Source organism: Corvus moneduloides, chromosome 6 (genome assembly GCF_009650955.1).
Source record: "Corvus moneduloides isolate bCorMon1 chromosome 6, bCorMon1.pri, whole genome shotgun sequence".
NCBI lineage: Eukaryota > Metazoa > Chordata > Aves > Passeriformes > Corvidae > Corvus > Corvus moneduloides.
This window is the reverse complement of record NC_045481.1, coordinates 27,699,154-27,724,503: the sequence shown is the minus strand read 5'-3', so window position 1 is coordinate 27,724,503 and position 25,350 is coordinate 27,699,154. Positions and strand designations below refer to the sequence as shown.

Here is a 25,350-nt window from a genome sequence, read left to right as displayed (position 1 = left end):
CTTACTTCATCCCGGAGACCCCTGCCCATGACCACCAGATGACACTGCGCAAGCGCAACGTGGATGTAAATGATTTGGGGTTCATTGCAATACGAGGCGAGGCTAGGCGGGGCTAGGCAATGAATATGTATAGGCGTACTGGGAAACTTAATGAATATGGAACTTGTAACCCGATATATACCAAGCTGAATGCAGCTGTCGGCACCCATGACTTCGGAGGAATTATCCCCCGTGCATCCCAGCGCTGGAATAAACATACCTACTTTACTACTTATTCCAGTAGTGGAGTCTTTTCCGTATATCATCAGCCCGTGTGACAAAACTTTCTGTGGAGCAATTTGCTCTCTCCACCGGAAAAGTTGAAACATTAGCCCAGGACCAGCCAACACTGTCTCCCCCACCCCGGCCGGGCTTGAGCTTCGCTTTTGTGCCGCCTCCGTGAGCCCGGCTGGAGCGGGGCTGGCGGCGGAGCCGGCGGCGGGAGCTGCGGGGCGGGAGCTGCGGGGCGGGAGCTGCGGGGCGGGCGCGGGCGCCGGGAAGGGAGCGGGGATTGCCCCGTTGGCTTGCAGGGAGGCGGGACGCCAGAGCTGCCAGCCCCACGGCTGCCATAGCCCCCTGCGCGCCCTTTGCCTGCCCAGACTTTTTCGTTAAAAATAAAAATTGAGCAAATGTCGCTTCTCTCTTAAATACCTCAGCTCTAAGGAAATGGGATCGAGAGTTGTCACAAAAATTGTGCCGAGTAGACTGCACCTGCGGGGGACCCCGCACGGGAGGAAAGCTCAGGGACGCACCTTTTGGCGGCCATTGTCACGGAGCGAAAGGTGACGGACCCACTCGAGGGCACCTCTTGCTGAGGAGACATCTTGCTGACGAGCAGGAATTTCTTTACAAGATCTCGGGATCCTGAAAAGCTGAAAGAAATGTCAGCAGAAGTTCCTGACATCTGCATCATTCGCCTTGCATAATTTTGTATTTGAGATGCTCCCGTAGGAGAAGACCATATCATGAGGGGAGCACCGCCACCTTTATCCTGTGTGGGAAGCATAAAAATGTGCTTCTGGGATGATCAAAGCTGTGGGGGAAAGGGGTATCGTGTTCTCACCAGTTCTGTGCTTTGCTTGAATTAAACTCCGGAAAAAGCAATCAGTTACGAATAACTTACACGGTCATGTTTCCTATCTTGCTTTTACGGGCGACATATTCCTGAACGGATCGCAGAGTTCTCAAATATATTTCTTTTCAATCATATGAAGAGATATTTCACAAAGGGCATTTTTATGCCACCTTAAAAAAAAAAACAAACCAAAACAAAACAAAACAAAACCAGCAACAACAAACCCACACAACTAAAGCGAGTTGCCCTGAGCAGCTGTCTCCTAAAGCCGGTCTCTCTCAGGGCTGGCTGCAACACCCGCCCGCACTTAATTTTCTGCCCCGGCAAATCCTAATTCCTATGAAGTCTGAAAGCTTATTTATATTTAAAAGTTCATTTCGGGAACAGCTGTCTCAGCAGAAGTCAAACAGCGTAAGCGTCATAGAACGCGATTTTAAGGCATTCGTTAAAATACACGCACCTCTGCCCACGATTCCCAAATGACCTGTCCAGTGCACATCAGCGCCAGCCGGTCCTTCACAGCACACGTGCGTGTGTGCATTGAGTTGCGGAAACGGATTAGGCTGTGAAGTGGAGGGTTTGGTTTGGTTAATTGGGTTTGGTTTTCGTTTGGTTGGTTGGTTTTTAGGGGGGTGGTCGTTTTGGTTTTGCTGCATTTTTTTCTTTAATTTAATTTAAGCAAAGTTTTACTTAAATGAAAGGTAGGCACCTGTATTATTTGCGCTAACATTTTAGACCAGACAGAAACGATACCCGAAACGTCGGTTCGGGTATTTCCATCTCTTCGAATGATTCAGTTAGGCTTAAATCCCCCGCTTCTCCCCGCTGCAGCGCCCAGCGGGACCAGGTAAGGCTCCCGCACGGCGGCGGCTGCGGCCGGCGGGCCCGGGGCGGGCGGGGGGAGCTTGGCAGCCCCTCGCGGCGCCTCGCAGCGCTCATGACAGCTTTGTCCCTCCGCTCAGCTTAGAGGAAGGGGTAGATGTTGCGGGGAAGTAGCTAACACCTCGCTCGCATTTCCCAAGGTATCTGGAGTAAAGACACCTGACATGAACCGTGGCGGGGGGGGATATCGAGGGATGCGCGGGCAGGGCCGGGAAGGCAAACCGCAAAGGTGCTTCGCCGGGTACGGGAACGTCCTCGCACCTCCACTGCCCGTCCGGAACGGGCGAGTTAGCGGGCAGGGAGGAGAACTGCTGCACCCGAATGCTCAGGGAAGAGTTGGGCCGCCGGTGCCGGCGGAAGAAGCCGGCGGGGGGCGCGGCGGGGGAGGGACGGCAGCACCTGCCGGGCCAGCGGCGGGGCTGCCCAGCCCCGTGCCCGCGCCCTCCTTCGCTCCCGCCCGCCCCAGTGCTCATGCGCCCGCCGGAGGTTTAAAGCGGGAGCGGCGGCTGCCGGCGGCCGTACCGCTCGGCGGAGGTGCGGGCAGCGCGCAGGGACGGTGCAGTGACCCGGCCGGCACGCCGCTCTCCGCCGCTCTCCTGCGCTCAGCTCTGCGCTGCCCCGCGGTGCGGCCGCGCCCCGCCGCCATGTGGCTCTCGGCCCTGCTCCTCGGTGGGTACCGCGGGGAGCGGCGGGGGCCGGCGGGGCGGGCGCGGAGCAGCGCCCCGACCCGCTCCCTCTCTGTTCGCAGGTGCCTTCCTGCTCTCCGGCCCGGTGCGCGGCAGCGACGGCTCGGGTGAGTTGGCCGCTGTCCCCCCGTCGCACCCCGTAGCGGTTTCCCCCTCGGAGCGTCTCTGCCCGGCCTGTCCCCCCCCGCCGGGAGGTGGCGGCGCCCGGGGGGCGCTTGGCCGCGGATACCGGCTCGGCCCTTCCCGGCGCGCCCGGCTGCGGCTGCCTGTCGCCGGGATGCGCGGGGAGCGCCCGCCGAGCCCCGCCGGGGAGGGTTGCGCGAAGCCGGCCGGTGGGAAGCTGCAGAGGGGCACGGAGGATGTCTGGGAACGCTTCCAGCCGGGGGTGAAAACTCCTTCCTGGCGCAGGCTGAAGCAGCGCCGTGGTAACAAGTGCCCCCATCGAGGGGTGTGCCGGTGGCAGCAGCAGTGAGTGGGGTTGTGTTTGTGTGTTATAAAGGCACTCACTCGTACAGTGCTTGGCAATTTGAGGATCTCTGGCATATTTTAGACCATTAAAAACATTTTAAACCTGCCCTGCCATTGTTTTGACCTGGAAACTAAAAGAACACACTTAGGATACCTAGCAGCGTATGGCAGGGGCTGCCTGTTGGACTGCATCCTTGCTGCTGGAGAGCAGGCTCTCCTGGAACCAGAATAAATCCATGGGAAGGAGTTGGAGAAATATTGTTACAGGAGGACGCAAGCCGTTTGTCTGCCCCTTTCAGTGGAACCTTTCTCCAAGGGAGGATAGGAGCCTCTAGAAGAACATGCTTCCAGATGCAGGCCTGGCCTGCAGAAGGTGAGTGACCCCAAGCTTTTCTGAATGGTTGTTAACGATTTCACAGTTATTAGGAAGCAGAATTTGCTGCTCACTTTGTGTTGAATCAAAGATTTGGAAAATTCTTTTGTGCAAAACTGATAAAAGCTATCTGTGACAGGAGTGCTATGGTTAAAAAAGGAAAAAATGCACAGAAATAGAAAAGCTACTCTAACGTCAGTTCTTTTCCCTTTTTTATTTTACAGGTGCATTATAGATGAAGTGATGGCAGTCTGGCAGGAAACAAATGAAAAGTTTTCTGGGATACTTCCTTCAGGGCTGGAGAAGCCGCTGTAACCTGAAGGTATCTGGAACCAGCTCAAATAGCATTAATGTGAACAGTTTCTGTAAGATATTGCCTCTTACCTTTAGTCTGAACCTAAATTCAGCAGCATTTGGTTATTGAACTAGAAACTTGCAGGAGCATTTATAAAAACGCCTAAGTTCTGTTGTTGAAAAGTAATCAAAGAACATTAGTTTCCTCAAAAATCTACTGTATTTAGGCTCGTAATGTTTGGGAAGATCTCAGAGGATCTTAAAACTTTCTTTATACTCCCACTGGAATGGACACAAGTGCTGCCAAGCTCAACAGTTCTGGTTGCCAGACACGAGGGTGTGCAGGCGGGTGAACGCTGCCATGTGATGGCAAGTGGCCTTAAGTTGATGAGAAAAGGGCAGGTCTCAGACTGAAATGAACGACATAGCCCTGACCAGATTTCTTTAAATCCCGTTGCCCTTGTCCAGATTGGGATATGTACTAAAGATTTACATGAATTAGTATGCAATCTGTGAACATGTTTTCCAAAATATGAATAAGTGTAGGTTTACTAGTATGTCTTTTTTGGGATGCTCCTTGCATGAGATAGAAAAAGCAGGCTTGTTTGAAGCCTCAAGATAAAAAAGGACCTAAAATGTTTCTATTTTGAAAAAAAAATAAATACTAATAGGAAGCATAATAGGGATATACTTCTCTATGTTACAACCCATAAAGTTACCTTTCTTTAAAAAAATTAATTTAAAAAAAAATTTTTAAATTCTTTAAAACAAAATAGGAACCCCTATTTTTTTTTTTTGCCATGATGTACATAGGATTTTTTTTCCTTTGTATAAACAAACTGTTTTCCCAAAGCAACATATGGAAACTTCAAGATTAGAAAATATCAGATTTTGCATACGGATTTTATTTCCCTAGAATAACTTAAAGCAGTGGCTTCTGCTAAAAATTAAGTGTGAACTTTTATAGATTGATATAAGAGGCAACTGTTCACAGCAAGATCAGAGTACATGGGAAGAGGTACCAAAAAGATGGAAATTGATGGAATGATTGAAAACATGGTTGTTTTAAGAGAGAAGTGAGTCTTTGCTTTTCTTTTTTTTTTTTAGGTCAACAATGATGGAAGACATTCATCCCTACCCTTTAAATATGGCTTAAATGAGGAAGAATTACAGTTTCTTTTCTTTGTACTTTGTTTTGTAGGATACTCTGATGTAGTGTGTTTCTGTGAAGCTTGAAGGGTGTGTGTGTCTTGACAGGACAGGATGATAGTCATTTTATTGTGGTTCTAAAGGCCTGATTTAATGTAACAAAACTCATGCCTTCGACAGAGTCCAGAATGGGTAGGAGTCTAGAACTGAATCCTTCCCTGTAAATTGTAAGCTTATATTTATTTCTTCCAAAAATACTTGGATTTAGAATATTGCATCACATAAGTATTGAAAGAAATGCCTCCAGTGCTACTGTTCTTGCATTCTTCAATTACAGTGATTAAAACATACGGGTTTTATCCCAGTTACTTTATACATAGATATAGCTCTTCGGCACTTTTTGCCATGTTGAAGTATCATGGATAGACTAACAAAAACAAGCACTTCTTCAATTTCAATAGTAACATCATATGTAAAATTTGTGAGAATGATGAGAATGTAAGCTGTCAAAGAACAATTGTATATATTCTAGTATTCAGACCTCATTAATACATTTTCATGTTTGCAATGAAATGGTTGAAGTTTTATGGGTTGGATGGCCAATGATGCGTTAACAAATAGGGAAGAACAAAAAACACTGCAGAGCTGATATTGTAAGCCTTAATTTTGGTAGTCAGCAAAAAAACTGGCTTTCGTTTTGATACTTCACCAAATATTTCTGATGTTAGTCTCTATTTTAGAGTTATGGCTTAGAGAAAACTGTGTCTACCTACATAGAAAACTAAAATGAAATTGTTGCTTTTAATTAACAGCATCATTTACTTCAAAGTGTGTGTTTCTACCTCAGTGCTGATCCAGCTGAGGTATAAACTGCTAAATCCCCTAGCTTCAGCATGTCAGCTCTTCAGTTCACACAACAGCAATGTGCACACTTCACTTGGAAGCCTGCCTCTCGTGTAGGAAAGGATCATGACAGTCTTTAGGCTGCCAGTACAGAAAAATCTTGCAGCTGGGCTACAATGGATTTCTGTGTTTTCATTGCCAGGGAAAACACAGATTATTTTTCCCCCCATCTTCTGTGCTATGCAAAAGCCTGCCACATGATGGTAATTAGTAGGTACTTGGTGATGGGGGAAATACAGATCTCCAAGCGATACAGGGTTTGTTAACTAGACATGTCTAATTACTGTCTTTGTATGCGCAGCCGGCCAAGGAATTCAGTCAAGTACATTACATTAGAAATGACAGGAATTAAAACTTCCTGTGGTGTCTTGCAGTCTTAGAGGCTTGAAAAATGTTGCAGGGTGAGAGGAACAAGCAGTGCTGTGAGAGCAGGGATTACCAGTGGTGCTTATTGCAGTGACTCCTCCAAGGATTTCCAGTCTTCCAGCTGCTGTTTGATTTTGATGGTCTTGCTAGGTGTCATTTGTTGGATACTACTTGATCAGGGTCCAGTAATTAGCAAACACACTTGTAGAACTTCCATGAAAAGATTAGGGGACTCAAACAGCAAAGCAAATCGACTTCTTTTAGCACACCAATAATAAAACACTTTTGACAATGAAAATAGGGAGCTTCTAGGTATAAGCATTGGTAATTCTGCTTGATTTCTCTTTTGTTTTTAAGGCAATTAAATAAGACTAAGCATGGAGAGGATGTGAGTAGGTAAGACTAAGTCCTAAAAGAAACTTCTTTATTTCTCAGAATACTTGAGAATTAGATTAAATCACTTTACAGTGTCTTGCTAGGTAGATAACTTCTATTATCTTGAAAAGGGAAAAATAAAGAAATGCTTACTGCTTTCTTTTGTTCTTACTCAGGACTATATAGATAGACTTAGCATATGCAAGTCCCATATTTGTGCTAACAAATAGCAACGAAGATTTTTCAGGAAGATGTGATTAGGTAATTTAACAGTATTGGCATAGCATTAATGACTGTTGTATGTAATTAAAACTACATGCATAGTTGATGAATGTGCGTGTTCAATTTATGCAGTCAGAACGAACAGACATGCTTTCCTCTGCATCTCTGTCTGCAACTGTTCTGCTTTCCAGCTCTAAAGGCAGTGAGATTAGCTGGAGGTATCATCTTTTCCATCCCCTGATGAAGAACAGCATATGCTCCCAGTGCTTTCATTTATAAGCAGCATATGTTGGAGTCAGGAAACACCCCAGGGTAAGAATTAAAAGAGTGGGCGGAAAAGCAGGAGAGAGACAGATCACTCACTGCTCCCTGAAACATACAGTCCTTGGCATATAATGCTGTGATGTGTGCACTGATACCTTGGCTAGCCTCTGCCAGCTTTCATCTTAATACTGTGCAAAGGTAGTGTTCTAAGTGCATTTAGAAAAAGTTCTTGCACCTTCTAGGTGTAAGGGTAAGATGTGCCTTCAGAAATTCAGAATAAAGAGCCAGGCATGGGTTGGATTTAGGCTGCTGAATTGATAATGATCTCAGCGAAATCTCTAATTTGCTGTGCAACAGACCAGCTGATTGTCCTATCTCATGTAGCAGAAGGATGGTGGTTACCATGCAAGATAAAGACCTCTGTGTTTTCAAAAGAAAAAACATCAGTTTGCCAAGCAAAATTGTGTATTGATGTTAATCTGAGTCTGCATACCTTCGTTGCACACAGGCAAGCACAATGAAAGCTTAATGATGATAACTTGAGGAGCAACTTTTGAAAAAAGGCAGAATTCTATGTAAAAAATGCATGTGCCTCAGTTGAATAAATAACTTTTGTACCACTGTGTGAATCTGACAGTCCTCTGCACAATGATAGTGATGTAAACTTCACTGTAATGAATTGATACCAATGTTTGAGATGTTACTGTGTTACTGGAGCAAGGAGATGGGTATTCCCCTTTTTTTTTTTTTTTTTTTTTTTTTTTTTTAATTACACTGGGCTCAGTAGGATTTATTGCAGAGGCTAAGGGAAATGCTGCTGCCAACCTGCTTCATGAATGCCACTGGAGAGAAGTTTCAAAATTTCCCAAGTGACTCATAGATATCTTATGGCTGGAGATTACTGTGGGGATGTCAGAGTGATTTAATTTCTTCCTTGGAAAGTGCCACCTGCATCTGTGGTCCATCAGCCCTCAAAGGTCCTCCCCTTTCCCTTCTGCCTCTGCAGTAAACTTACAGATGTGAATTGCTTTTCCTTGTGTAATGTTCCTTGGATATTATTTTAATGTTGTGTGTTCATGTTTTGGGGGGTTTTTTTACCTTTTCACCTTTTTCTGCAACTTTTTCCCCATAAGTAATTTTGAAGTATGTGTTTCCTTGTCATAACTGTACATTTGTAAGCTCCAAAGACATCTTTGTAGTCATTGTACCTAATTTCAAATTCAGATATTGCTTTAAACTTAGAAACTGTATAGACTTAAAAAAAAAAAAAAAAAAATAACAAACCCTTAAGATTTTCAGGTCAAAAGTTCTTCTTTTCTCTTTAGCTTCTACTGCTATCACATGCTTTACAAGAGGACTTGACCTTAGAAAGGGGACAGAAGATGTCCTTTGCCCAGCAAACTGTCCTCTGTGGCAATTTTATGTCTTTGGGGATGGAGTTTATGCCTCTCTTTCAAGTGTCTGTGGAGCTGCCATACACAGGTAAGTCAGATGATTGTTAATCCATGTGCTAAGCAAGTTTATATAGTCTTTGCCACACTTACAAATCTTAGCCTTTTGATGCCATTGTAGTAAAAATCTGTCTGGACTTTGTATCCTATTAACTCAATAGGAATGTCATTGGGAGAAAACAAGGAAAAAAGAATGCAGCTCTGTGCAGCTCACAAGTTATCTGAGTTGTGTTTAAGTGTTCCTGAAAACCACTTTAACTTTCTCTGAAATGGCCCAGCATTGTCCACAGATGAACTTTCACTGTAAAATCACTTGTGTCACTAGTGGATATGGAAGGGTACAGTATAAATAGCAACTAATTGAAGAATAGAAGCAGATTCTCTTTCTGACTTTCTTATAAGCCTGAGTCAAGCAAACTGTTTAAAAGAAATGGAGGAGTGGTTTCCATTTTTTTTTAACATCAAGCAACAGAAGAAAGCTTTCAGAATATATTGATGTGATGCTGCAGCTATCAGAGTATTTTTTATGTTAAAATACCCACAGCTATAAAATTAAAATTTTACAGAAATATAAATGGCTAGAAGATAAGTGAGGAAAATAAAACTTTCTTGAGTTAGTATTCATTGCTTGACACTTTAAATGCCATAAAAGACCATGCTAAGTAAGCATTTTAAATAATATTTAGGGGGCTGTCATTACTGGCTACAATCTTATTTAAAGTGTCAACTAAAATTCTATAAATTTTAACAAGACTTCCACAATTTGTTAAACTCCTCAGTAAACTAAAATGAACTTTTTAAAAAAAAAAATTGACTTAAGGAGGAGTTTTGAGTAGAAACTGTGGAATTTCTCAAATGCTGTAAAAGAATCTCAGGGCTAAGGTACTGCCGGAGGAATTAGAAGGAGCTTGGGAGGTATTATGGGGTCTGTTTCTATTTGTTTTTAAAGCTGAAGATTTCGTCTCATATTTACATGTGTCCATGTGTATTTTATTGTTCGACAGACTTCCTTCTGATGCTTCTGTAAAAAGAATTAAAGTCTCCACTTAGTCTCCATTTAGTGTGTTTTAAGTGTCTTCACAAGTGTTTAAAAAAAACCTACACTCTGGTTCTTCACTCTTCCTAGTTAAGGTATATAAAAAAAGTTTCTGAAAGAATGCCTAGATCAAGTGCAGGTATTTCATGCTTTGAATTTGCTTTTTTTATTGTTTTTTCTTTTTTGGTCTGAGGAATACTGAGATTTCTTTCCATTGTCATTTTTTTTTCCTGAGGCAATGTTTCTATTTAGTGATGTAGCCATGTATTTTAACATTGCATTTATTTTAACATTCCATTTCTTGCCAAAGATATCTTTAAAGAGGAAAAAGCTTTTGCTGTCAAGACCTTTTTCTAAAGAGATTAAAAACTTGAACATTTTGAAAAGACACAGAAGTTCCTAACCAGTTCAACTAGGCAGAGTTCTTGAACCTCCCGTGCCAGGGCTGTCTGTGACTGACTGTTAGGAAAGTCCCACCATGAAAGCTGCTGGGGTTTAGTTCTGTCACAGCTGGGAAATACTTCTACAAAAGAAAGAGGTGCAAGAAGTGGCAGATGCATATTTCTTTCCATTATTTGCATAGTCTTCCCCTAGATGGTAAAGCACAAGCTCTATTTTCTTATATATCACTTAGCTCTTCAGTGAAGTCTGTACCTTATAAACTACTTGTACTATTGTTCTCCAGCCCAGAAGCGTGAGACTATAGAAAAATCCATACTTTTCCATTGTAAGAGTAATATAAATTGTACTACTTGTGAAATATGCAGCCCTTTTTGTAAAACCTGCATTTAACAATCCCTCTCCACAGACATTGTGAGAATAATGAGGGCTCTGTTAGCAACAAAGGGATTAAAATATACTCACCTTTCTAATCTGTGTCTTCCAGAATGGATGTAAGTTAATCTTGTTCAAGTCTTCTGAGTATGGTAGACTGTAGTAAGGTATTTGAAAAGTAGACTAAAGGTGAAAAATTATCTGTTTAGGAGAACTGCTTTTTTGAAGACTGCCTTTAAACTGGGGGCTATTAGCACTGTTGGCCTCTCATATTCAAACAGAATTTGCTACATGAGATCATTTTGGTGGCTTTGCTGCAACTGTTAACAGCCATAACTAGTGTTGGCAAAAAAGGATTGATGTATGGAGGAGGGGCAATAGCTGTCTAGTTCTCATATACTTGCAGGTCAGGCTGCAAAATCCAACAAAAACATAGCAAATACTTGCTCCTTCTTGCTCTGTGTTGCAATGTCTAAACTCCATATTGGCGTGAAAGAAACTTCAAGAAGATATTCCCAGCAGGTGATTGGAGTTTGCCATTATTGTGACATAAGTAGATTTGTGCTTTGAAAATTTTGTACATTTCTTCCAAATAACCACACTAACCACTAGTTTCAAACTAGGTGTACCCTCCATTTCACTGCCTGGTGAGTGCAGATAACTCTGTGTGTACCTTTGGCACTGTTGGGTACTGGCCCTGTGTCACCTGCCATGGCTGTTGCTGTTATCTCACAGAAAGCACAGTCAGACACCTATCCAGAATTTCAGGAAACATCAGTCATGGGAGCAGGGCTTGTTTAGTTTTTTTTAAACTGAAAATGGTTGTGTGAGCATGGGTTTTCCCCCCTTCCACATACACTTCAGTCTGCGTGCTGGGTCTATATGGAGGCTGGATTCCTTAATTTTTTATAAATCAAATAATACTTAGTCCTATGAGTAGTTCCATTACTGTGAGGCAGTAGTGCAGGAAAATACTATGTAATACATGAAAATAATTTAGCAGAATTCAGCTACAAATAATTCTGTGTACTACAGATGAATAAGCTTTCTGCCTGTTTTAGCTTGTTATATTTGGCTTTTTCTTTCATTTTATGTGTAATTACTCTTAGGAAACAAAATATTTATTTAATATCATGCTTTTTCTGGGCAGAAGAATAAAATATTTATTTGTTGAGGGAAGAATGGAGAACCTCCTACCAGGCTGACACTATGTAGGCATGAAGAACTGAGTTAAATCTACCACTAAGTGATTGATTGGATTAATAATCAGAAGGTAAAATGAAGGACTAGGTTCTCAGCTTGTGCAGTTCTGTTCTAGTGCCAATTCCACTAAATGGAGACCTAGCCCAATGTGGTAGTATTTAGATGTTAAATAGGCATGCAGATTTTTTCATAACCTTCCTCACTCGTCACAGGGTGAAACCATTCCTCATTAAGCATTGGGGTCCCAGAACTCAAGTCTAACAAAAGCATATCATGGTATTACCAAGCTGGCCACAAAGTGCCCATAAACACAAAAGGCACCTGAGCTGCCCTAATGTTTACTAGAAGGATATTGACAAAAACGTTGTCTGGCCAAAGGGATTTCTGAGGAATTTTCTGAGGATTTCTGAGCTGTAGATCCCTGGGAAATTTTGGTATCGTGCCTCCTTCTGCTGCTGAACTTCTTTCCTGCCAAAAGCAGTAGGGGTGCAGAGAAGACAGAAAGAAAGGAAGAACACAGGTTAGGGGTCCAGAGGATACTGGCATGAAATCCTGAGCAGCTCCATATCGGTGATTGATGGCAATCAGGCAGCAGCAGAAGTCCAGTTTGGAGATGAGGAGGATACTTCTTAGAGTGATGGAGAAAGGCTGACTATTTGGACAGGGTTTGCAGATGGTGATAGTAGGAAGGAAAGATGGGAATTCAGGTAATTCAGCTTTCTTGTCTAAAGTCCCCGAGTGTAAACTGACTGCAGTTACATCTGTAAGGCTCATCTCCCATGGCCAGAAGACTTACTTTGTGGTCTAGGCATCAGTTTTGATGTGTAGACTCCTTGAAAAATTAGTTCAAAATTCAGCAACACCCTGTACCTTTCTCCAAGAGTGCAAATAAACTGTTCTTGCACACTGAGGAAGTGCACGGGGATCTTAAAAAGTTTCCGTTTAATCTTGTGATTTATCTCAATTCAGTTCAGTCTTTTAAGTATATTTTAGCTGAAATTCCTGTATTTTATAAGACCTTTCTGCTACCCTTGGCTGGTATACTTTCTTTCATGAGCTGTTGTGCAGTGAGGTACTGGATTACTGCCTCGTGTATCTGCTTTTCTGTTTGTGTCCCTTTTTGAGAGAAAAATACAATTTAGATATAAATTTCAGGTTGTTATTAACAAGCTAGACAAGAGAATGGACTGACAGCTTTTGCATAAAGTCCTTGTCAAGGAGCACTGGCAGCAGCATCTAGCATAATAAGTAGGGAGATGAAAGCTGTTCCTGGAAAATCTGCTGAGTTCCAGTTTAATCAAAACAGCCCTGGCATGCAAGTCAGTCACACAGGAGCAAAGCACAGCAGCGAAAATCAGAGCAGATTGCAGTGACATAAGTCATTCTGAGGAATGCACAGGCACTTCTTCACTCTTTAAAAACCATTGCAGACCCACACAGGATGAATCTTGCTTTAAAAGTAAATCATAAATGATTGCAGAAAGGAATTTGCCAATCTGGTTCAGAAAACAAAGGTAAACTGGCAATGTATGGTTTGTTCCACATCAGCATCTATAAGCATGCACTCTGAGTAGACTTGCGTGAGGAAATATCCCAGGTAAAACTGATGAGATTGTAAAAGATGGCCTTGAACTGTTAACTCACCTACAGAACAAAAGGGCAAGAAAGAAGGAATAACTTCCACGAGGCTGCAGGTCATGTTACATTCACATCTAATATCAGCCCCCACTTGCACTAAAAATAGCAGAGCTGTTGTATGGATAGCGGTGTTCAAATACAGAATCAAATGTTTTCAACAAATAGATAAAGAGTAAATAAGTCTACTCCAGCTTTGCTGTAAAGCTTCCAAATTCAGTGGAGACTAGGTAGATGATTACTTTTCCTCTAAAATTATTAATTAAATTTAATTAATTATTATTGTTGCAATTAAAATGTCAAGACCAATAGACAAAATGGAACTAATATAGACAACACTGATCACAGTGTGCCTAAAATAAGCTGAAATAATTTTTTCCAGGCTTACTTCTTAGGCTGAGCTTTTAATCTGAATGTTTTCTTGAGCTCAAATCAGCCAGCCCTCAAAGTTGTGAGTCCACAACCAAGAAAGTGGGAAAAGATACTGAGCTCTTCTTAGGAGCTAACTTGGGCATGGATCAGGTTTGCTGATGTAGCCCAAAGTAGCTTCACTAAAATTACAAGTACAAACTTAAAATAGAAATTGTTCCAATTAAACACATTCTATTTGACACATTTCCTTATCCATTAAGACTGAGACATTAGTGAAGGCTTGAATGCCTGAGACAACCAGGTACTGGAGAAGAAATTTATATTCTAAGTAGACTAAAATATTCTAAGTGCATTTATGTGTCATTTTTCTCAAAGATAATTTTGACTTACTGGATTTTCCTGTCATTTAAAACTAACCAGTTAATGGCTCAGGTCAGATTTTTCTCTCACTGTTTTTTTAAAGAACTATAAAGTGCTGTTTGTATTTGCCAACTTTATAATCTGATTTTAAAGTCATTCAGGGTAACCTTACTAAAACTCCTTTGTTTATATACTCCATAAAGTATTCCTATATGAGAATATATCCGTATATTTTGAAACTGTTACCATGATTTTCCAAGCTGCAAGAATTAAACGTATATAATCACAGTTCACTTTAGAAATGCAAATTACATCCATGAAGAATGAATGTCTTTTAACAGCAATCCACATAGAATTTTATGTGGAAGTTGCCTTTGCCACAGATATCCAGATCTCATATTATCAGAAACATATGCAAAGTTTTCTGTACTGTGATCTTGATTATTCTACTTCCACAATGTTTTAAATCAGATTAGGCCAGGACATCTTTTCACACAGGAAGCTAAACAGAATCAAAAAGTAAACACAAAGGCACACATTGCTGTGTTTAAATAGTCTTGAAATGATTGCTTGTCTCCCACAGAACTGTACTCGTCTATGTACTACAAAGCATCAAGATTTTGCTCCCTCTTAGAGAAGTCCAACTTTGACTTTTGGTCTCTAAAAATAATAACTGTTCCTTCAGTAACACATAAAGAGAGATCTGACAGTTCTGATACTTCTTATTGTCACTTAGGAATTGCATACAGCCTGAAGCATCACTGTTCTGCATTAGCCTAAACACTGCCAGCATTTTAGGCTTTTCTGACTTTTTTTTTTTTTTTTAAAATAAATCTGTGTGATGCTCTGTGGAATAATTTCTTCTAAAGTCTTTTCAGCAGCTTACAGATTGTTCTAGCCTGAACACAGCTGCCTGCCTATATTGCATCTTTTTGAGAAGGCTGATGACAAAAATTCTAGTGATGGTATACCTGTATTGCATTTTCTTGTGGCTAAAATATCTGATTTATACCAACTCTTTTTGAATCTTAGAGGAGTGATTACCAATGCAGGAGGAGCTGTAAGGGTACAGACTCTTCCAGGACAGGAAAACTACCCTGCTGTAAATGCCAATGGGATCCAGTCTCAGGTGCTCTCTAGATGGGCTTCATCTTTCTCAGTGACTGGTAGGTAGATCACACAGTTTTGCAAACTGTATTTCAAGCACTGACAGAACTGTAGGACACTTCCTCAGTGCTTCTATATGTATAAAGTAATTGTTATCTGATGTGTAGCAACAGAAGTTTTCACTTCTAATTCATTATTTTAATTTCATTTTTCCTCAATTATCTAAAGAAAAACTATTCTAGCTAGAGTAGCTAGTCTGTAACAGAAGCTGATACATAAAAATGGATCAGTTATTTAGAATATAATGACATGATAGCAGGCAGTTGACAGTTCCATGACAGTTTAAGCTGATTGAAGTCAATGCTTTGATCCTGCCATTTCAGTCCAGTCCTCCTGCCACTTCCAGCCACTTAGTTTTATCCCTTCTCTCCCTCTACCTGCATTTGTGCAGGCAACAGCACTTTGTCAGGCCCTTCAAATACCTTGTGCTGCATTCCATGCAGAGAGAACACTGACCCTCCAAAAATAGCAATAGCGTCAACTTGTCTGATGTGGTCATTAAGCTAAGATGCAATGTGGTGGTTTTGTCCAGAAGTTTTTGTCCCCATCATTGAGGTAATTGTTAATTATTAGTTGCCTAATTGCAACCAGTTGGCATGCCTTGCCACTTGGGTGAGGTTAAACCGCCCTCATGAAATCATATGCAGAAGCATATTGGTTGTATATGTTGTTGCAGCTTCAAAAATATTGAAGCGTGTGTGTTTGCTGGTATAGAAAGTTTGTGAACTTTCTGATGTGTTCTTACTGTTTACACAGCTAAAAGTTAGCCTACTATCTCTAAGATACTGGTGTTCCTTGTGTAGTGCCCATTGCAAGTTGCTAGCTAAGAACTTGGAATTACAGGTGCTTTTGGTGAGCATGAAGGTGAAATCCAGTTCTCCAGATCAAGCCCTCACTTTATCTGCAGCTCAAAACCTCTCATCAGATAAATATGGTGTAATTACTCATCAGCTGCTGTTGTTTCAAATGTAGAAATTAATTACCTGTAAAACAAGGACTGCAATATTGGATTGCACCAAAGGTTTGTCTAGGCTCGTATCCTACTCCCAGAGTAGCTAATGGCAGGTGACAAAGAAAGGTTATTGGAAATACAGTAATTCTTTTAGCACTTGTAACTTCATCTAAATACTCTAAAATCCAGTGCAAGTATTCTTATTTTAGCAGGCACCAAGAACACAGCACTTGAATCTGTTGGACGATCGGTGTCAACAGCACGTCCTTCTACAGGTACGCGATCTCCGCAGCAAGGGAAGCTATGATGCGCTGCAGTGTGTGAGTCCCTGGCTAAAAGAACATGTTCCATATGATTCATTTATTTTTGAAGAAGAAAACATATGCAGTAGCTGGTTTTGGAGTGTAACTTTCACCAGAAAAAAAGAGGAATCATGTGTGATCTTGGAGATTGATTCTGATCTCACTAATGTTCATGCAAATTAAAATAAACTTGAATGATTTTGGGAAAGTAATATAGATAAGACAAAGGAAGGTAAGGGTTCATGAGCTCATGAGATATTAATTCTTTTTAAGTGATGGAGAAGACAGAGTTTATGCATTCCTTCTTATGGAACTACTGAATAGCTGGGTGCTGTCAGGACATGAATAGCAGAAATTTAGTTGTTATGTGAATTTCACCACAGGAAATGCTGCATTAGACCCTTTTTATGAAGGTTAGTGCTCTATAAATACTGGACTTGGATGTTGTTCCTGAACAGACCACTTGGTTTACAGTTTAAGTCATGGTTTGCTTCCAAACTATTAAAATTGCCTTGTACAGCAGTGTTGCTAACTGAGAAACAGTAGGGAAGGTGAGGTACAGAAATCCACCTGGCTTTGTACGACTCAGTAATCAGTCAGACAGGTGTAGAAAGTAAGGTTAAGCTGTTCTGTTTGAAAAAAGACCATTCTCCAAGGAGCAAAGCAGTAGTAGCAAAAGTTTAATTATTAAACTGATTGACAGTTCCTACTGCAGATAGATTGCACTGTAATTTTTGGAGTCAGAGCTTTTTCTTGTCTTGAGCCATTCATTGTCTTGTTCTTAAGTGATCCATGCTGTTTTCTTCACTGAAGGTAAAAGACCTAAGAAGACTCTTGATAAAAAGGCTGGAAACAAAGGTAAGAACACTCAGATTTAACTTATGCAAAGCAGAATCCTAACATTTATTTGGTGTTAATAAGTCTAATTATTTTGAATGTTCACAGACTGTAAAGCTGATATTGCATTTCTCATTGATGGAAGCTACAACATCGGCCAACGTAGGTTTAACTTGCAGAAAAACTTTGTTGGAAAAGTAGCTGTAATGCTGGGAATTGGAACAGAAGGGCCTCATGTTGGAGTTGTACAGGCCAGGTAAGGACAGATCTACACAAAATACAATGGAGTAATTGATAAGAGAAATCAATTAATATATCACTTTTCATTTTGCAGAACAATATCATTCAATTATGGCTGATGAATAGCAAGGGAAAGCAAACCCTTCAGCTGTAGCACTGTTTGCTCTGTGCTATACTGAGACGTGCATGTGAGAGGACACAGCAAATGTGAACATCTTTTGTCTCTGATATTTGATATTTAGATAGAGAGCAGCTGGACTTTTCACAGCCCCTCTGCTGCCGACAGCTTTGCATCTCATCTTAGTAGAACAGCAGGAAACACTCTGTGAGGGAGAGATGCCAGTTTCTAAAAATTGTAGAGAGAGAATAGTCCCTAATGGCTATGTACATGTACAAAACAAAAACCTCCTCTTACCAACTGATAAAATATTACAGGTGATATTTTTCAAATTGGAACTGGTCACTTCTTTTTGCTTTCTACTGTAAATTAAAAGTGAAATCTGGACACAGCATACTTGAAGTCTTTAATTTCTTAGTCAGTAGCTAACATACCTTGAACTTCTCAAATCAAAAGCTCAAACTGCATTTTGCAGGAATTTTTAATAAGGAAGGTATTTCTCATACAAATAGTACAAAACCTGCCAATCTTTAACTACACAGATACATTTAGTTTAACATTTGTCATGTTCATTTTTTTTCCTTTATGTATTTTCAACCTAATGTTTTCAGCTGTTTGATAAACATGAGAGTCAGGCTGTCTTTAATTTACCCATTCAGATAGATAATTCCTCTTGCTAAGGATTGTGAGACTTACTAAGTGAGGAGCAAACTTCTATTTTAATATTAAAATCCAGAGAAGAATATGTATTATCAAGAGCAAAATTATTCCAAGTGTGTTTTAGCTTGCTAATGCCAATGTGAAAAGTGAACCTTATTACTTTGTTTCATTTTTCCACAGTGAACATCCAAAAATTGAATTCTATCTGAAAAACTTTACTGCTGCAAAAGAAGTTTTGTTTGCCATAAAGGAGTTAGGGTTCAGAGGAGGCAATTCTAATACAGGTGAGTTCATACTCCCCCTTAAATTAAAATTACTTCTTTATGTATTTTTTAATATGGGGGGGGGGGGGGGGTGGGGGGTGGTGCGTAAATGTTGAAGTTCTTATAATTTACATAGGTAAGAAAGTGTTTTAGATGTCACACTTACCTTAACCAGGTTCAGTGTTTTTCCACAAGAACATTGCCACATCTCAGATTTAATTTCTAGAAGGTAGGGGTGCTTATTACACATTTTGTTAGAGTACAAGTATTTATCCTTGTATAAATGCTTCCTGTATTTCAACAGTAATTGACTTTTCACTAGTAATAGAATGGTATCTTGAGACAAATTCATAAAAGGATTAGTGTTTCTTTCTTGTTGTGTGGCTAATCAAAGCGTTAGATGAGGAGTAAGTAGTAAGTGCTTGTGAAAAGATATTTACCTGTCATGGTTTAGCCCCAGCCAGCAACCAAGCCCCATACAGCTGCTGGCTCACTTTCCCCTAGTGGGATGGGGGGAGAATTGGGAAAAGGAGAATGAGAAAATTTGTAGATTGAGATAAAGACAATTTATTAGGGAAAGCAGAAGCTTCTCAGACAAGCAAACAAAACAAGGAATTTATTCACCACGTCCCATGGGTAGGTAGGTGTTCAGCCACCCCCAGGAAAGCAGGGCTCCAGCTCACATAACAGTTCATGCCATCACTCCAAGTGTCCCCTCACCCTCATTCTTCTTCCCACAGCTTTATATGCTGACCATGACACCCTATGGTGTGGAATATGCCTGTGGTCAGTTGGGGTCAGCTGTCCTGGCTGTGTCCCTCTGTGCACCCCCAGTCTTCTCACTGGCAGGGTGACACAAGAAGCAGAAAAGACCTTGGCACTGTGCAAGAGCTGCTCAGCAGTAACAAAAGCTTCCCTCTATTATCAATGCATTTTTCCACACAAATCCAAAACACAGTCCCATACTAGCTACTCTGAAGAAAATTAATTATCATAGACAAAACCAGCCAAACCAAGCATCTAGTGATGTTGCATTTCACAAGCTAAATTTAGGTAGCTCCTGAGCTTTCTTCCTTTCAATCCATTTGGTAGGTACTAATATATCTGCTTCCTAGTAGAATACTAGACCCATGAACAAAAATAAAATTACCAGGGAATTCTACCTCAGCTTTATCTGTGGGGTTTTTTTGGTGGGGAGGGGTGTTGTTTGGGGTGGTTGGTTTTTAACTTAGAGGTTGCCCAAGCTTCATTATTATCAAATTTCCTGGGGCACCAATTCAATGCTACACTGGCTTAGTCCTGTAGTCATAACATAAATCCTGCACAAGTTCAGATGGGAGACTGATCCCAGCATGTACCATCATTGTATGCATTATTTCTTCATATTCTTTTTCTGTTCAAAACAAGGGAAAGCTTTGAAGCACACAGCTCAGAAATTCTTCTCTGTGGAAAATGGAGCACGGAAAGGAATTCCCAAGATCATTGTAGTGTTTCTGGATGGCTGGCCCTCAGATGATCTAGAAGAAGCCGGCATAGTAGCCAGAGAATTTGGAGTCAACGTGTTCATTGTGTCTGTAGCAAAACCCACAACAGAGGAGCTGGGAATGGTACAAGACATTGGTTTTGTTGACAAAGTAAGAAAGAATGTCATTATTTGGTTTTCAGTCATGAATATCATTCTGGAGAATTTACAGTAAAATTCTAATGAACTAATATATGTATATACAATAACTCATATAGATGTAGAGATATAAAAATATTCTCTCAAACCAGCTGATTAAATTATCCCTGCTCATAAGTGATTTAAAAGACTAGCAGAAGGAAGGTTAAAGAAACACTGGAGATTTTTCCCTGCTAAAGGGGCCACACAAAGGTACCATTGTCCTTCCAGTTCAGAAGCTTGGCCAAGTTGTAGCTCCTGGAATTTGTAATTGCATGAAGACTCAGTGCAGGAAATTCCCCTATCTCTGGTATGGTTGAATGTGCCAAAGCAATGAAATGCTGATACAATGTATTTTCTCTCCCCAAAGGGCAGACAGGGCGGAGCTTATTTCTTACCTGCTCTGTGGATAATTATTTACTTACTTTCACTACAAAGAGGACAGAAAATATGGAAAAACATATCCTAGCAAGTTTGTGTACAAGACTTTGATCTTGCATGCAGTTTTGGATCTTGTTCCTTTAGAGCAGGAATTCAAACACTGATCACCTACCCTCACATGAGCTTTGCTGAGTCTTTACTTACTCTGCAGTGAGAAAACCACTCATTTTCCACAGGGAGGTTGTAGATGTCTAAATTCAGCAGAAATGGCAGGAACAGAATGAAGCTCTGCTCCTTCTAGGGATAAGATACCTAGCTGCTGATCCTTACGCACTTCCAGAAGCACCATAGAGTGGTTGGGGTTGGAAAGGATCTTAAATATCATCTGGGCAGGGATGCTGCCCAATAGACCAGGTAGCTCAGGCTTGACCTTGAATGCTCTTGGGGATGGGGCATCCACAACTACTCTGAGTAAACTGTTTCAGTGCCTCACAATCCTCACAGTAAAGGATTTTCTCCTAATATCTAATCTAGATCTCTCCTCTTTTACTTTAAAACTCTTCCCCCTTGTACTATCACTGTCTGTCCCTGTAGAGGCACAGAAAAACATGACCTTAAGTGGTTGAGGCCTGTCCTCCCCTTCTGCATTTTGATGTTAGCCAGATTACTTATCACATCTTGGAGAGCTGATTTTAAATTTAACCCCTTTCTCAGTTGCCTTGTACTTTACGTGTATCTGATGGAAGCTAGGGGAAAAGAAATTTTACTTATATTTCTACCCAAATCTGTCTGTGTTTATGACATATTATAGATTAAAAAAACAAAGGTCTTATCAAGTTCAAAGGGAAAACACAGAGGCTAATTTTCAGTGTATAGGCAAAAATACAGAACTTTGGCTATTTAGTTCATGACAGTTCACGTACACAAAACACAATTGCAATTTTCAGTTGTTGCACTTCTTGTGAATAAAGCTAAATTATTTGAAAACTTTCAGAGCCTGGGGAGCAGGTTTGGCTTTATTACTGGATAAAATAAGCTATATTACAGCTTTCACTGACTTCAAGTGCAGATGTTTCAATTTCTTTAAAGACAAGTACCCTGAGCTCCCACCATGAGGCTTCATTTCTAACCTGCCTTTGGAAGAAAAATCATAGGTGTCTGAGTATTATCCATTCAACTGCTCTGACAAGATGCACCCATTTGTTTTTGTTTTCAAACAGGCTGTCTGTCGAAACAATGGTTTCTTCTCTTACCAAATGCCCACCTGGTTTGGTACTACCAAATATGTAAAACCTCTTGTCCAAAAACTGTGTTCACACGAGCAGATGTTGTGTAGCAAGACTTGCTACAACTCCGTCAACATTGGTTTCCTGATAGACGGTTCCAGCAGCGTTGGAGAGAGCAACTTCCGCCTCATACTTGAATTTGTGAGCAACGTGGCAAAGGCTTTCGAGATCTCTGACATCGGCTCCAAGGTGGCAGCCGTGCAGTTCACCTACGACCAGAGAACCGAGTTCAGCTTCACAGACCACGTCACTAAAGAAAAGGTCCTCTCGGCCATCCGCAACATCCGCTACATGAGCGGCGGCACTGCTACTGGCGATGCCATTTCTTTCACAACCAGGAATGTGTTTGGGCCAGTGAAAGATGGACCTAACAAGAATTTCCTCATTGTTCTGACTGATGGTCAATCTTATGATGATGTTAGAGGACCTGCTGCAGCTGCACAAAAAGCAGGTAAATTACATATTTTGAAAAGCAGTGGAAGTCGATCCGTCCTATTTCTGCTGCACTGCAAACGTTAAGATTTTAAAGTCTGCAAAGTATCATACTTGCTTTGAATTCAGAAAAATGTAAGCCCCTAGGAACTGTTTCCCATTAGGATGAAAAAACCCCAGCAACCAGTATTACAGAGCCAGGTATGACTAGACTCACTTATAGCAGCTTAAGGATGAACCAACACAGTCTCATTTCCCTAAACAGTAAAGTATGCTCCATCATCATCTAGGAAGGGAATAAGCAGTTCTGGCCAAAAAGCCCATTGGGCTGATAATGCTTGAAGTATAAGTATATAAGGCACTACGTATACACAAAGGAACCAAACTTACTTTCAAAATCATTTTACACAGTGTTACTTGTGTTTTAAGACTGACATTGTAACTGCTACCATCCTCTGTGTCACTACAAGAACAATTCAGACATTAGCTCTTATGATACCTCATATTTCCTTCAGGATTTTTCCTGAGACAAATCTAATTGCTGGTATTTAGTGGCAAAATCTAATTATCTTTGACTGACTGTGGGTGTTGAAACATGCTTTTCAAATCACCATTAATCCATTAATGTCAAAATGGATGGTTTTCTTGTATCCAGGCAAAATGGTCTCTTTTTTATTTCCTTTTTGTAGGAATAACAGTCTTCTCTGTTGGTGTTGCCTGGGCACCTCTGGATGATCTGAAAGACATGGCTTCTGAACCAAGAGAATCTCATACTTTCTTCACCAGGGAGTTCACAGGATTGGAGCAGATGGTTCCTGATATAATTAGAGGCATCTGTAAAGATTTTTTGGACTCTAAACAATAAAGCAAAAAAATCTGCTGTTCACTATTACTATTTGAAACTAAAAATCATGAAATTGAAATGGTCCCTCTAAAGTACAGATGTTTTATTCTTATATATGCTATCATAATACAGAGAAAGAAGAAGGGCTACTTTTTGTTTCTGTAATCAAAGATTCTTTTGAGCTTGTTAGAGGTTGTACTTGGTACTGAAGTGCAGAATTTGGCCAACAGTTAATATTTTCAACAAGCATAGAGCATCCCAAAGTTAAAAGCTTTGCATATTGTGCACTTAAGAATAGCAGATACTCAGAGGAAATAATACAGCTCTGACATTTTTTCTGCCACTTGCTAGATACCTTCTTATGAGTTAAAAATAATATAACTTCAAATACAAGGTACTATGTTCTATAAGCTTTCTGTAGTTTACAATTCTGTATCTTTTCAAAGAGTTCTGCTGCTAACATGAAGTACTTTCAGCGCTCCTGTTGTGCAACATCCACTATTGCCAGGCAGCTTAAGAAAAGTTATGACAGATTGTAGCTGAAAGAGTCTATTTTTACTAGTTGGTGTTTTGCTATTGTGAAGGATATTGCCATCTGGTTGGCAAAATTTACATCAAAAGTCATTTAACTTCTACCCACAGATTTCTGTGGATCTATTTGGTTGGTTCTTTTGGCACAGACTTTGAAATGTATTTAAGGCACAGTAGTTCTTTGAGGATATGGATCCTAACATATTAGCTACTACTACTGCTTTCTGCACTACTGAAGTCAACAGTGATATTCCAAATATAACTGACAACCGGATATTTCCTGTCTGCTGCCTTGTACTGTCTTGATTTGACAAAGTTGTTATTGGCCAGACAGTTGGAGACAGGAATCTTGGGCCAAGAGATTAAATTAGACCACACACTGGGAACTGAAACATTCAAATTCAAGTCCAGAGGTATCTCAAACCTTGAAGCCTAACTGATCTATATCAGATTACATGGTTAGAAAAGAAGAGACTAGGCAGACACATTAAGTGGGATTTAGTAGTTCACAGAATAACAACTTCATAATGGTAGTAAAAACATCTTTATAGATGTGTGAGGTTTTCTGAAGATGAAACAATCATTTTCTTGAAAAAGGCTTTTATTTGATTTACATACCTAGTAATGTTGATATATTTATATGCACACACGTGGTTAAAATGACATGATATTCACCAAGTTATTCCAGAGTCCTGGTGTGAATAACATACTCCAAATATTCTTTAGAAAATAAAGGGGGTTTTCAAGTAAAATGAATAGTAGAAAACAAAATGGCATTTTCCGTATCAATCTGGGGTTTCCCTTTTTTCCTCTCCCACACTATTGATTGTAAAATTTCTAGTAGTTATGCAGTGGCACAGAAGGGATTGTATTCACTGGGCTTTTGCTGTGCACTTTTTAATAACTTATAACTGGCTATATATTACTCTAAACATAAATGGCAAAGATGCCTTGTATTTTTCTAGTAATTGTTATTCTTAATTTTGTGTTTTATCTATAGATAAGAGTATTAAGCTTTTGCTGTATAAATTCATATGCTGTATCAAATTTGTGCAAAAATTTAGTTTGTAAACTTTTTATAGAAATACATATTGCAAGAAAACTGGGACTGCTGCTATATGTTTTAATAGCTCATAATATAGTATTTTTATGATGAACCTCATGTAGTATAGCTTGAGTAAGTTGTATGTGATGCTTCCTAACTGTATTATCTTAAATCCCAAATCATCCACAAATAATAAGGGTATTATTTTTACAAATACTTTAATTTGAATGAGTGAATATCAAAGTTTTAGTCATTGTTCATATTAGGTATGATGCTAGTTAAATCTTCTGAGTATAAATTGTGTGCTGGCTGATAGAATCAGATTTTGGCTCCTACTTTGTTTTTAGTATTGCAAAGAAATAGGCAGCTTTAACTCATGTCATTCATTCATCAAATTCATTCATTCATCAGACAAAAAGCAGGCTTGCATCCCCAGGACACTGAAAGTTGCAGAGCTAAGTGTCCACATATTTCCATTTCACAGGAATGGTGATGCCATGTTACCTGCCACCCTTCATACATTCCTATTACACTCAGGGAGTACAGAAAACACTTATTTAAAGACACAATGTTTATGTGCCAGCAAGCATTTGTGAGCACAGTTTCAATCTGGGAAAAACATCGGTGGGATAAGGATAGAAGGATTGAGACCTGGTGAGACAGAGAGGCAGGGTGGAAAGGATGTGGACTGTGCTGTAAGTAGAA

At 40.4% G+C, this 25,350-nt stretch overlaps 1 protein-coding gene across 2 annotated transcripts; it reads left to right on the top strand.

Moving 5' to 3' along the window:
• The first annotated feature begins 2,175 nt into the window (after positions 1-2,175).
• Positions 2,176-24,762, top strand: COCH (cochlin). Of its 2 annotated transcripts, none has more exons than XM_032112695.1 (11): positions 2,176-2,665; positions 2,745-2,789; positions 8,422-8,578; positions 14,960-15,093; positions 16,259-16,321; positions 17,162-17,206; positions 17,294-17,441; positions 18,384-18,487; positions 19,874-20,100; positions 21,728-22,244; positions 22,915-24,762. In XM_032112695.1, exons 1-11 carry the CDS (start codon positions 2,191-2,193, stop codon positions 23,088-23,090), a joined length of 2,091 nt encoding a protein of 696 aa, XP_031968586.1. In that variant the 5' UTR covers positions 2,176-2,190; the 3' UTR covers positions 23,091-24,762. The 2 variants fall into 2 exon arrangements, with proteins under 2 accessions (XP_031968586.1, XP_031968585.1); XM_032112694.1 differs by having other exon boundaries at positions 16,256-16,321.
• The last annotated feature ends 588 nt before the right edge of the window (positions 24,763-25,350 follow it).